Source organism: Glycine max, chromosome 16, assembly GCF_000004515.6.
Source record: "Glycine max cultivar Williams 82 chromosome 16, Glycine_max_v4.0, whole genome shotgun sequence".
In the NCBI taxonomy this organism is placed as follows: Eukaryota; Viridiplantae; Streptophyta; class Magnoliopsida; order Fabales; family Fabaceae; genus Glycine; species Glycine max.
The window spans coordinates 8,489,671-8,503,014 of record NC_038252.2 but is presented as its reverse complement, the minus strand read 5'-3'; the positions used below and the strand labels follow the sequence as shown (position 1 = coordinate 8,503,014).

General features: G+C 28.2%; 1 protein-coding gene across 1 annotated transcript; it reads left to right on the top strand.

Annotated features, from left to right (window-relative positions):
* The first annotated feature begins 5,600 nt into the window (after window positions 1–5,600).
* LOC100787826 (MLO-like protein 1) lies at window positions 5,601–12,610 on the top strand. Its single transcript, XM_003547703.5, has 13 exons — window positions 5,601–6,215; window positions 6,811–7,082; window positions 7,381–7,497; window positions 7,611–7,674; window positions 8,436–8,530; window positions 8,881–8,955; window positions 9,056–9,144; window positions 9,299–9,348; window positions 10,394–10,434; window positions 11,044–11,253; window positions 11,388–11,455; window positions 11,728–11,788; window positions 11,903–12,610. The coding sequence occupies exons 1-13, from the start codon at window positions 6,032–6,034 to the stop codon at window positions 12,122–12,124; spliced, it is 1,548 nt and encodes a 515-aa protein (XP_003547751.1). The 5' UTR covers window positions 5,601–6,031; the 3' UTR covers window positions 12,125–12,610.
* The last annotated feature ends 734 nt before the right edge of the window (window positions 12,611–13,344 follow it).

Here is a 13,344-nt window from a genome sequence, read left to right as displayed (position 1 = left end):
ATGTATATAAGATTTGAAATTGGTTTCATTAGTTAATTAAGGTAAAACAACATCAGGTAATTAATCCATACTAGGTATTTTTTTCATTTAAAAGAAAAAAAAATAATAAATTGATATTAACAAACATGTTCTATAATTTTTTGTCAAAAAACATGTTCTATAATACATTAATATATTTGAGAATTTCATAAAATCTAAACCTTTATTTTTCATAATTTAACTAACTAATTGGTGTTATCAACTATTTAGTCGATGAATTATTAAATTAATTAGACTACTAAATTAGAGTTTAACAGTGATACATTAATAATGTAAAGTTATTTTATATTGTCAACTAATTATAAATTTTTATTGGAATGATTGTTATAATAGTTATTTTAAAAAGTTAATAAACTTATTATCATATACATAATTGAGATTTAACAACAATATAAAACTTTTTATATTATTAATGATTCAATGCATAGCTGTTTTTTTATTATAAATTATTACTTAAATCACATAAAAGGATATACATATATTACAAATAGCTAAATGCGAATGTCACTTAATTAGTGCTAAGTGCTAACTTATCTCCATGAAAGGAGGTAGATGGTTTGATCCTTGTCGTATAAACATTTGGTATTTTCGCTCTCCGGACATCACAAGCAGGACTGCAGGAGATTGCGATCGAGAGAGTAAGACATGCACTATGTGGACCTTAATTAGAACCATGAAATTCTGAGACAATAAGCTGTGCATATGCAAAGATCGTGTGTGGCCCATGGGACAGACAGTGAGAAATTAAGACATGCACTATGGAGTTCACATCACAAGCATTAAAGCATAAGATTGTGTGCCAAGTTCGTGACTTTTTTTTTTCTTTAGACTATTGGTTACAATTTTATTTAAATACGATAGAATCATCATGAATAATAAAATTCTCATTTTGAGTAGTTATGTTGAACTAATTTTAAGCAGTGATCCACGCTTGGTAGTAATCAAATTCGTGAGTGGGACACAACAGGAGCGTTGTAGAGCAGGAAATCTGAGGAATATTGAGTGGGAAATTGAAGAAATAATACAAGGTTTCACACATGGGGACCATAAATGGCATTGTCTTAATACGTACGTAAATAAATAAAATATAAGACATTATCTAAAATCCATAAATACGTAGCCAGTTAAAAACAACCCGTCTTAATTACTGATAGACTCGGTGCATGAAATTCATTTATTTGAAGAAGTAACCAGACGCGGAACAAACGCGGACAAAATTCATTCCAAAGTGGGAAATTGAAGAAATACTACAAGGTTTCACACATGGGGATCATACATGGAATTGTCTTAATATGCAAATAAATAAAATATTAGACATTATCTAAAATCGATAAATAAGTAACCAGTTAAAAGCAACCCCACTTGATTACTGATAGACTCGGTGCGTTAAATTCATTTATTTGAAGTAACCAGACGCGGAACAAACTCGGACAAAATTCATTCCAATTTATGGCCACAGACGTAAGTAAACTACACCAAATAAAGATTGAGATATAATATATATGTAGCATATGTATATAGTACCCGTGATTTGCATCGGTTTATATAATTGTAGGAATTAATATTAAGATAAAATGGGAAAATAAAATAAAATAATAGAGTACTATTTATATGGAATATCTTTATCAAATAAAATTGATTAAAATAATGAAAAATTAACATATAATATAGTAATATTTAATATAAACTATTGTGGTTTTTTTCCGTAAATACTCTCTCCTACTTTTTCTCCATCTACACTACTTTGTACTTTCTCTCTCCTTTTTATTTTTTTTTAATTTAAATATTATAAAATATAAATATTATATTATATAATTTTTTAATTGATTTTAAAATTACTTATTTATTAAATTAAATTTTATAATTTTGTTTTTTTATTTTTTTAAAGAAAAAATATACAGATAGAAAAATAAAAAAATTGGATAAAATTAAAATAAAATTTTTTAGTTACTTTGTATGTACTTTTATAGTTAAATTTATGTGCTATTGATATTTTTTTTTGTTATGTTCGTTAATTAAAGAAATAAGAAAATTAGTTAGTAGTATTAAAATAAACTAAAAAACATAGTAAAAAAAATAATTGATACATCTATCTTATACAATAGACATAAATTTTTAAAGAGTAGTAATTGTTGTATTGAAAATATCTTTAAAAATATCTTTAAATAAAAATATATTAAAAATATTTATTTAACAGTTATTTTTGACTTAAGTGATAAGAATTAATATTTTTATTATTTATGGCTTGCAGATATGAAAAGAAAAAATTAAAATATTCAAAAGATATTGATAACTGCTAAATATGAGTTATTTTTTATGATAAAAATATATAGAAAATATCTTTAAAGATATTTAATTAACAATTATTTTTCGACAAAAGTAGAAAATAAATTGTGGAACTTGCCGGCAATATGGTACAGAAACAATTATCCTAACATATTTTCATCTTAAATTTTTCCTTAACCAAGTATAATTGTTTAATTATTTGATTGATAATGCAATATAATGGTTTTTTATAAATAATTTGTTAAACAAAAAAGTCTTCTCATTTTTAATTAAATCTAATGACATAAATAAACTAATTATATTTAGTAACATAATTATATTAAAAATAATTATATTACAAAATTCAGATTTTAAATAAAAATATTCACCTAAAAAATATGTTAAGTAAATTAAATAATAAAACAAAACTAATTATATTTAATAATATCATTTTATTTAAAAAAAATAAAAAAATAAAAAAAATTAATTTAATAAATAAGTAATTTTAAAACTAATTTAAAAAGTTATATAATATAATATTTATATTTTATAATATTTTAAATTTAAAAAAACAAGAAAAAGAGAGAGAAAATCTCAAGTAGTATATATTGAGAATTAAAGTAGTGTAGATTGAAAAAAAAGTAGACGGAAAGTGTTTGGTTTATGTATCCCTTGTCTTCTGTAATTGGTTTTTTTTTTTTTTGTTATTAACTTATTATATATATTTGGGGTTTGTTGTCTTTTTGAAGTAAAGGGAGGGGTGCTAAATTGGTTGGATGTCTCCCTCTACTTTGCTTCAGGTCGTCCCTTTTGCTTAAAAAAATATTATTCCTCTTTCAATTTTTAGCTACATATTTAATAAATTTTTTATTTACATTTATATAATGCTGTTTAAAATTCACCCGCATATACTTTTAGTGTGACATAATTTTGTCTAGTAACTTTGTAATAAAAGTAATATATTCATTAATCTAATATCTAATAATATTTTTTATTATGAAAAATATTAATTTTTTATGAGACTAGCTTTTGTGATGCGGGTCAAGCAGTATTAGCACTTTTTTTAAGGAAAATATTGACACTTTTAAATATTTGTAACTTTATAAAGATCAGTCCTTTCATTTAAACCTAAGCTTCATTACAAAAATATTTTATTTATTATATATTTATTTTCTGAAGTTTTGTATTAAAATATTTATATGAAATTTATAGTTGTGTCATTTGAATGTTCAACAATTGACATAGTTAGTTCAAGTAGAATTGAGTTTAATCTTTTTAAGATTTTTTAAATTCATAAATAGAAAAATATGATAAGGAGAAAAGACCTCAAAGTTATCAATTAGATTTTTCAATAAAAATTTATCATCAATAAATTATTGATTACAGACTAATATAATGATAGAAAAAAAATTGTACCAACAATTGTTTTCTGAAGTTTTGTATTAAAATATTTATATGAAATTTATAGTTGTGTCATTTGAATGTTCAACAATTGACCTAGTTAGTTCAAGTAGAATTGAGTTTAATTTTTTTAAGATTTTTTTAATTCATAAATAGAAAAATATGATAAGGAGAAAAGACCTCAAAGTTATCAATTATATTTTTCAATAAAAATTTATCATCAATAAATTATTGATTACAGAATAATATAATGATAGAAAAAAAATTGTTTGATCCAAATAAATGAAAGGTTAGCGAAGCTTATTAATTGGTAATGTTGAATGCAGTACGCAAGTCGTAAGATTGCGGGATAGATGTATATATTAGAATCCATATTTTTACTTTTATTTGATAGATGTGTATTATAACATGTATAGTAACAATTTTAACTATAAAATTAAACATGGACTTAAAGTTTACAGTTCCTAGAAAACCATAGAAATAATAAAAAAAATAGATTAAGCCTGACATAAATATAAATAATTGGAATATCTGTTTGCAAGTAATTAATTAATACAGTTTTTTTCTCCTCTAAAAAAACAGAGTTTTTTTCGTTTGAATTTTCATCTTAATAAAAATTATATTGAATTCTACTAGCGTAATGACTCGTGATATGTGCATTGAGTGTTGAATTTATAATATGCAATTCTTTTATATTAATATAATGTTTAATATATATATATATATGTTATCAACATAAATAATCATTATAATTTATTTAATTTCTGTAATTATGTATTTTATTAATTAAAAAATAAATTAAAAATAATCAATTACATTTCAGTTAAAAAAAGAATGAATGAGGTATTCTAACGTAATATTTGCCTACATAATTTTTTTATATTGACGACATAATTCGATGTGTTGTTGGAATGGTTATAATTATTCTAATAACATATTTTTACAAATTAAAAGAATAGATTATTTCAATAGAAAAATAATCTCTAAAGTATTAAATATTAAATGACTAAAATCTTATTATATATAATTATATATATAGATATGCTAAAATTAATTATTATAATTAAATATAATAATTTTTTATGACTTAAAAACAAAAATAAAAATCGACGAATTTTAGGAAAAAAAATGAATAAAGTGATGCTACATGCATCTCTTAGATGACAAAACCTTCTTATTATATAATGATAATTGATTGATTTGTCTTTTTTTATTAAAATATAATTTCATAATTTTTTTATTTTATATACATATATGTTAATTTTTTTTAATTTCTTCTTTAAAAATTCTTATAAATCGGTCTTTACGACTAAATATTTATTTAAAATTAGAACAAATGTATTTTAAAGGAAAAAATATTTAAGCAAAAAAAAGTTTAAAATAATTTTTCCAATGGACTAATTTCTCCAATGGGCTAATTTGGAATAATTTCTCCAATGGGCTAAAATAATTAGAACAAATGTATTCTTTCAAATAATTTCTCCAATGGGCTAATTTACACTAATTAATTTAGTTATTAAAATTAAATTTGTTTATAATTATAATATTTTTTAAAATTTATCCTTTAACTTTATTGAAAATATGTTCATATTCTCCGATATTCATATGAGAAAGAGACAATTCAAAGTAAAAAAATAAATAATGTGCTAAAAGATACGAAAAGAAATCTTATTATAATAATTGATAAAAAAAAATTGTTGACTATACGTTAATAATAGAAAGAGGTGAATTTTTTTTTATTGATTCTTGGTGAAAAGACAATGGTACCCTCTTAAAAAAATTTAAGGCACCGAATCAATCACTTTGTTTTGTTTATGACTACATCACGTTTTTCTTTTGAAATATAATAGAGTTAAACCAACGTGATGGACCAATCACTTGGTCTTTTGCACTAATTAAGTAAGAAGCTCGTATACAAGGTTAGAAAAACTCTATAAATGGACAATAGTTTAAACGGAATCAGATACTGTACATAGATCATAGCATTGAATCGTGAGACTATAGGATAGTAGTTTTTGTAATTAAGTTGTAACACGTTCATGCGTCAAAAGTCGCCTTAACCGCGTGGTTTTGCAGAATGAACACCCTACAAGAGTTGTTAAGGCATGTCAATTTCATCATGTTCCAAAGACAACAATAAATTCGAGCTTTCAGAGTTCAAACCTCAGCACAATTAAAATTTTGAATGTGACGAGTTATTGAACCAAAAGGGTATTGAATAGTTTCTACTTTCCACACAGAAAAATTGAAATTAACACAATAGAAGAGAGAGGAAGAGATTATATATATAGGGATATAGAGAGAGGTTTAGAAGAGTGAAGAGAAAATGGGTGGTGGAGGTGAAGAAGGGAACAATTTGGAATTCACTCCCACTTGGGTTGTTGCTGTTGTTTGTTCTGTGATTGTTGCTGCTTCGTTTGCTGCTGAAAGGTTTCTTCATTATGGAGGGAAGTTTCTCAAGAGGAAGAATCAGAAGCCACTCTATGAAGCCCTGGAAAAAATCAAAGAAGGTACTTCTTTTTATCCTTTCTTTACATTTTTTTTTATTAAATGAGATATGAATATATGATCAATTTTACAACAAAACTTAAGTGATCCTCAACTATACATGCTTTTGTTCTTTTGGTGTGGTTCTCAAAGTTAGAGTTTTGCAAGACTAAGTTGAATGATGAAGTCAACACGAGTTATTGAAAGTCTAATTTTTGATTCATGAGTGTACCTGTTGGCGAGGAATTAGCGACTGATCAGCCGAGAAAAATGGTTAAATATCAAAGAGTTGACTTCCCATTTTTTTCTTCTTAATTTTTAATGGGTATGCAGAGTTTTTTTATATGAAAAAATGGGATGTGATCAATTTTATAGGCTAAATGGGATGATGTGATCAATTTTGAAACAAAACTTAGGCGCTTTAACTATACATGCTTTTTGGCTTTTGGCGTGGTTCTCAAATTAGAGTTTAAGTAGGCATTAGTAATTGAGATAAAATTCTAATTTTGATTAAATAATGCATAATTCTTAATGATTAATGGGTATGCAGGGACTTTCGTTATGAAAATCGGGATGTGATTAATTTGTATTTGTTTTCCTTTTCTGTTTTTGTTTCAGAGTTGATGCTGTTGGGCTTTATTTCTCTGCTACTGACAATAACACAAAATGGGATCATCAGAATTTGTGTTCCAGTGGGTTGGACTCACCATATGCTTCCTTGCAGTCTAAAGGATAAAGAAAAGGAAGAATCAACAAAAACCACATCACATTTTCAGACATTTTTCTCTTTCTCTGATATTTCTGGCACTGCTAGGCGCCTTTTAGCTGAGAGTGAGAGTGAGAATGAGGATCACCAACCAGCAACAGGAGAAAAACTTTGTGCTAGGAAGGTATTAAAACCATAGAATAAAATGCATGTTATGCTATGGTCATTTTTATCTCTTCCTTTCGATTATCAAGAGAGATCTCAAGTTTAATAATATTCCTGAATGTTTGATTTTTAATAGTGTCAAATGACCGTTGTGTGATCCATGTAGCCGACCTAAGGCTTTGTTGTTGTTGTTTCAATTATCATATTCATAGTTATTTCGACAGTTTTTATTTGATGATTTCTCATTTTTATGCCTTCGATATTCAATTTTAATATGCCTAACCAAAGTATCATATGTATTTAAATTTTGTTTTCAGGGCAAGGTTCCTCTATTATCTGTGGAGGCACTGCACCACCTTCATACCTTTATTTTTGTCCTAGCTGTGGCCCATGTCACATTTTGTGTTCTCACTGTTGTCTTTGGAGGGTTAAAAGTGAGTGCATAATATGCTTTATTATAAGATGTGCTAGTTTAAAACTCTTTTTTACAGTACTAATAATTAACTCTGATTCCATAAAAACAAAAAAAATTAACTCTGATTAACAGATACGTGAGTGGAAGCACTGGGAAGACTCTATTGGCAATGACAATAAAAATGAAACACAACCAGGTAAACAGATATACTAATTGGTTAATTACTTTCTCTATGTTCAATTATTTCATTAACCTGTGGAGCATTTGGTAGCCATCAAACGCTAAGCCTTTCAACTCATCATGATCCTGTAGGCCAAATTTCTGTTTCTGTGATTGCTAATTTTTAAAACTTCTATTTATCATCATCATATATAAAAATTGAAGTGGGAGTGACCCCTCAGTTCTCCATTCAGTTTAAATTTCAATTACATATTGTTAACTCAATATTTTACTTGATTTCTCCTTTGATAATTGATCTTTCAGTTTACAACTGTTTTAATCTCTTTAATATATGTCTCTTGAATGGCTAACATGAAACTTCAAATGCATGTATGGCTAACATGAAACTTCAAATGCATTTATGCACCAATCAGTTTAGATGAGCTTTGTATCCTTTCATCAAAATCTATTCCAAAACAACTAATGAAATATGTCCATCATTTCTTATAGGAAAATGTACAAAAACTGATAAAAAATTCAATGTGCCCAAGTCTAAGTCTATAATTATTTTACAAATTATGTTGCTGATTGAACTTCTGAAAAGCTATCTCATAACCTATCTCTCATTTTACATATCTTTCAATCGCTTCAATTTATGCCTCGAGTGACCAACAAGAAACTTTTAATGCAAATATGCACCACATTAGATTGGATTAGCATAATATGCTTAGTATTAAACTTCGTATAAGCCATCCAACGATTGTTTACTCTGCTAAAATGCATATTGGTTTAATGCAGTTTTGGAACCAACAGTGACTCATGTTCACCAACACGCTTTTATCCAGAATCGTTTTACTGGTCTTGGCAAAGATTCTGCTGTTCTGGGTTGGGTGGTAAGTTGTTTACAAGTATTAAATTGTCTTAAACTTTGATAAAAGAGAGGATATTATATATATATATATATATATATTCTAATCGTTTCATTTGAAGACACACTAATGCCACCATTTCCGTTACAAGTTATATAGCGCAACCACACACATGCTAAATTTATTTGGTTCACTGTCTCTGATCCAGTCTAGCTTCATTTACCGATTGACAATTTTCTTAAGGGGTTAAAATTGTGATTGATCCTTACTATAGGCAACACACACTAGTAACTATAGAAATTATGGTCATGTGACTTTGTCATGCTGTTATTGAAATTATTGTAATTCTTTCTCATTTTTCATGTTTCTTTCAGAAATCATTCTTCAAGCAATTTTATGGATCTGTGACCAAATTAGATTATGTGACATTAAGGCTTGGGTTCATTATGGTGAGTATTTAATGTGCAGTAAAATAAGCTCTAGCTTGCTATTAGGCTGTGGCTTCTATAATTGATTCATGATATTATCTGTTTTGTATCTCTGTTTTAGACCCACTGCAAAGGAAATCCAAAGTTTAATTTCCATAAATACATGATTCGTACCCTTGAAGATGATTTCAAGAAAGTTGTTGGTATAAGGTATATGCTTCTGAAGAATAATTCTCTAGTAATTATTTATGCTTATATACTTATCACACACCTTCATTCATCAATTGCAAACTTTCTTTGTTGTTTAGCCTATTGTGTAAGTTTTTTATTCTTTGTAGTTACGATTACAATTTCATGGTTGCAGCTGGTATCTTTGGATCTTTGTGGTCATCTTTATGTTGCTGAATGTCCATGGTAAGCTACTAGACTTTGAAGTTATGACCTTTTTTTTACTACTGCATGTTATCTATAATTTCTACTTAAAGTTATTGTTAAATTTTTTTTATTTTTTTTTTATGAATTGAATACTGCAGTTATAAGTTGATTACATACTTTATTGGACCAGAGAAATTGCAAGTATATATTTTCATTTTCTGTTATCAATATCTTGTATCACATTGAACCCCAATCATCTTTTTTTACTATAACTTTGTGGTTTCTTGACAACATGGATGGATCATGCATGGTGATCATGGCTATACTTGACCCAACTAATCTGATGTGAGCCAACCATAAATTTGGTTTGTGTTGGGTTCATGGATTTATCAAGTTGGGAATCGGATTTGATAATCTCATATCTAAATCCATCCAACTATGTAAAAAAAATTGAAACAACGCCTAATATAAAAGTCAGCATTAAAAAAGCATTTAATGCGATTTAGTGGATATACTTATAAAATAATTTAGACTTTTGAGTTAGAATATTAATTTTCATTTCTTTTGGTTTTTCCAATTTTTTTAATCATTTTAATAATAAACCCAATGAGCCCACCTAAGCCAATGTGTACATGTTATATATAACAGAGTCTAATTGCCTCTGCTATGTTTGAACCTTCTCTGTGGTGCCCAAAACTGGGATCCAGAACCTGTTTTGTGTTTCTACTTATGGCCTTCATCGATCTAAGTGATCAATTTTGTTGGTAATTTTATATCATGTGACATTGTTTACGAATGTAGCAATTTCCTACTAATCTCTTTTTGTGCTTTTGTTGATGAAATAAATGTAAATAAAATATTCTTGCACATAAAAAAAGGATGTGAAGGATTTTATGTATACGTAATTAATTTCAAGTGTGATCAACGAGGATCATTAACAATAATGATACCTGAGTTAAAAAAAAAACAATAATGATATACCTTTGCCTATAAGGAGTAGTGGTTCAATTGCATGTTTTGGCTTTTCTATTCAAAGAAAATTAATTTGACTCTCAAAATTAAGATGTTTGGTTTACTTTTACAGGTTGGCACGCATATTTCTGGATTTCTTTCATTCCTCTCATTGTAAGTAAATTGATAAATTTGATTGGTTCTTTTCTGTGTACGTTTATTTTACTCTAGCCGTTAACACATCACCATATCTTAATTTCTGAATAAGTACAATTCAAGAGCAAAACTGTTTCAACGCTTGTAGTAAATTGGTCTAAAAAATCCTTCAAACTCCAATTACAATTACATTAATGTAACATGTCATGTGTTAATGATTTATCTATTTTTTCTCTTAGAGGGGGTAAATGGATGGAATTGGATGTTCTTGTAGGATAGGTAATTATTTCCCAATAGTAAGCAACATATATACTTTACTAGTTAAATTTCTATACTCTTGATTAAATTTTGCGCTTAAATTTTCAGTGGTTTGTAAAATTTCTTTTTCTGTTTTCCATAATTAAAATTCTACCTATAGAAGAGTCATGTATTAATACAAGTATTACCCACTTACCCCTCTATCAATTTTTATTTCTTGCTAACAGTGTATGCATAGGAATGTCTACACATTAATTCTCTATGCATACAATACAAGTTGATGTATTTCTTTTCTAATTGTTTGTCTCCCAACCTTGTATATATCTTCCTCTTTAATTATTTTTTCTTTTGTTGGTTTGCATTCTTCAGCTTCTACTTGCTGTGGGTACTAAGTTGGAGCATGTAATAATCCAACTAGCTCATGAAGTAGCTGAGAAGCATTCGGCCATAGAAGGTGAATTAGTTGTTCAACCAAGAGATGACCACTTCTGGTTTAATCGTCCGCACATTGTCCTCTTCCTGATTCACTTCATCCTCTTCCAAAATGCTTTTGAGATTGCATTTTTCTTTTGGATATGGGTAAGCATATTGGATTAATAAAGCACAATTTACGGTTTCCTTTGCTTTTCCATTTTAATTTTCCCTTTTGGTTTTGTAATTGTTTTTTTCTCTCATAATTTTAATGAATATAACCATTTTAGTTTGTTTCTCAGGTTACATATGGCTTTGACTCCTGTATAATGGGGCGGGTTCGTTACATTGTTCCAAGGCTCATTATTGGGTAACTACAATACTTTGTAAATGTACACAAATTTTAGTAAAGCCTCACCTATTTGATTTTTTTTTGAAGAAAGGGATAGTACAAAATGTTCCCATGAAGAGATCCATTTCCTTCCAATCACCTATTTTTTGTATTCATGAGATTCCAACCAACCAAATTACTTACTTCCTTATTGCTCAAATTATCTTCATTAATTTCTTTATATTTTGACTTCTTTCCATGTGCATTCTAAATTTCAATGTTTTCCTTACCCCTTTTTGTTGGGTTCGTAGGGTATTTATTCAGTTACTATGTAGCTATAGTACCCTGCCACTTTATGCAATCGTTACACAGGTGAGTTTTGAGTTAATTTCCTTCCAACAATCTCAATTGCAAACCTATTTTCTTATATTTAAAATTAAAGGTCTCTTTGCATTGACATTCTAACGCATGTTACACACAATGTAGATGGGAACTCACTTTAAGAAGGCCATATTTGATGAACAAGTGCAAGCACGCCTTGTAGGTTGGGCACAAAAGGCAAAGAAAAAAGGACAAAGAGGTGATAATAGCCTCTCTGGCCAAGAAAGTTCTCGTGCAGGTGCTGGAATTCAACTAGGATCAGTGTTCAGGAGGGAATCTGCCTCAGAAGACAATGTTATTGTCCCAAGAAATGATGGATCCGAATGAGTGTGGAATGTGGATATACCGTAGCCAAGATGTACACACGTACAAAAAAATGTTTTGGCACCATATTATATATTTTTAATTGTAATTTTGCTTAGTATCAAATCAGCAATGAACCACCCCAATGTTGCCTTTTATTTTTATGTTTTTACATAATGTGGTGGATAACTTAGGATGCCATCATAACATTATCAAGGATAGATAGATCTTCAACAAAAGCTTATTATACAAAAGAAATGCACTAAGGGAGTAAATGTTTCAAATGAATAGTAAGAACTTTGGAAATAATTTTGTAAACGACATTATAAAGGGAGAAAGAGCGAAAATCACTCGACTTAGGGTTGTTATTTTTGGGAATAAGGACAATGGTGATGTTGTTGACATGAGGGGGAAAGTTACCAGTTTTGAGCCATGTAATGCCTTTGTGGAAAATTTCAAGACCACAAAAGTGCCCAAATCTCTTAAAGAAAGCAGGGTTTAAGTCATCAAGGTCTGGGATTTGTCAGATTTCATTTCAAAGAGAGTTGATTAAAATACCTTAATAGAAAAAGTGGTCAAAAGAGAGTCATTATCATAAGTAGAAACACACAAGGAGATGTTATTAATAATTGGCATAAAATCATTACAAGAACTATCCAAAGTAAAAAGACTTTTGAAATAAGAAATTGCCATACATCACATTTGTCACTATGGCCATGAGCAATAAAGCCATATTCACAAGTGAGAGAGGAGATAAAATTCGAATTTTTCCTTGAGGAGGTTGAGGAGTGAAAAAACTTTTAATTAACATCACCGTTCTTCAACCAAAAAACATTTGCTCTTTGATGCTAGTAAGTTTCTTCTTAAGCAATAAGTGTGCCTAATTTGAATTTGAGTTCCACAAAAAGAACAACATCTTGAAAATTATTGGAGAGACGAGTGTCCTTCAAATCTCTTCTATGGGCATCAATTTTATTAGAGAAATTCCTTCTGATAGTCCTTCCCTAATCATCCATCTCCTTGGAACAAGAAAGTTATCAAATTGAGAAGAAGACCAACCTCTCACCACCATGTCATTCAGGTTAGGACCAAGTAGTCAAGCATTCTCAAAACAAAAATGCATTTTAAAGCCTCTTCTATGAATGCCGTCAAGGTTGAGAATAATAGGTGTGTGGTAAAATTTTGAAGATAGACCACTAAGTAATCTAAAATTAAGGAAAAGGTCAATCCATTCCAAAGTTGCA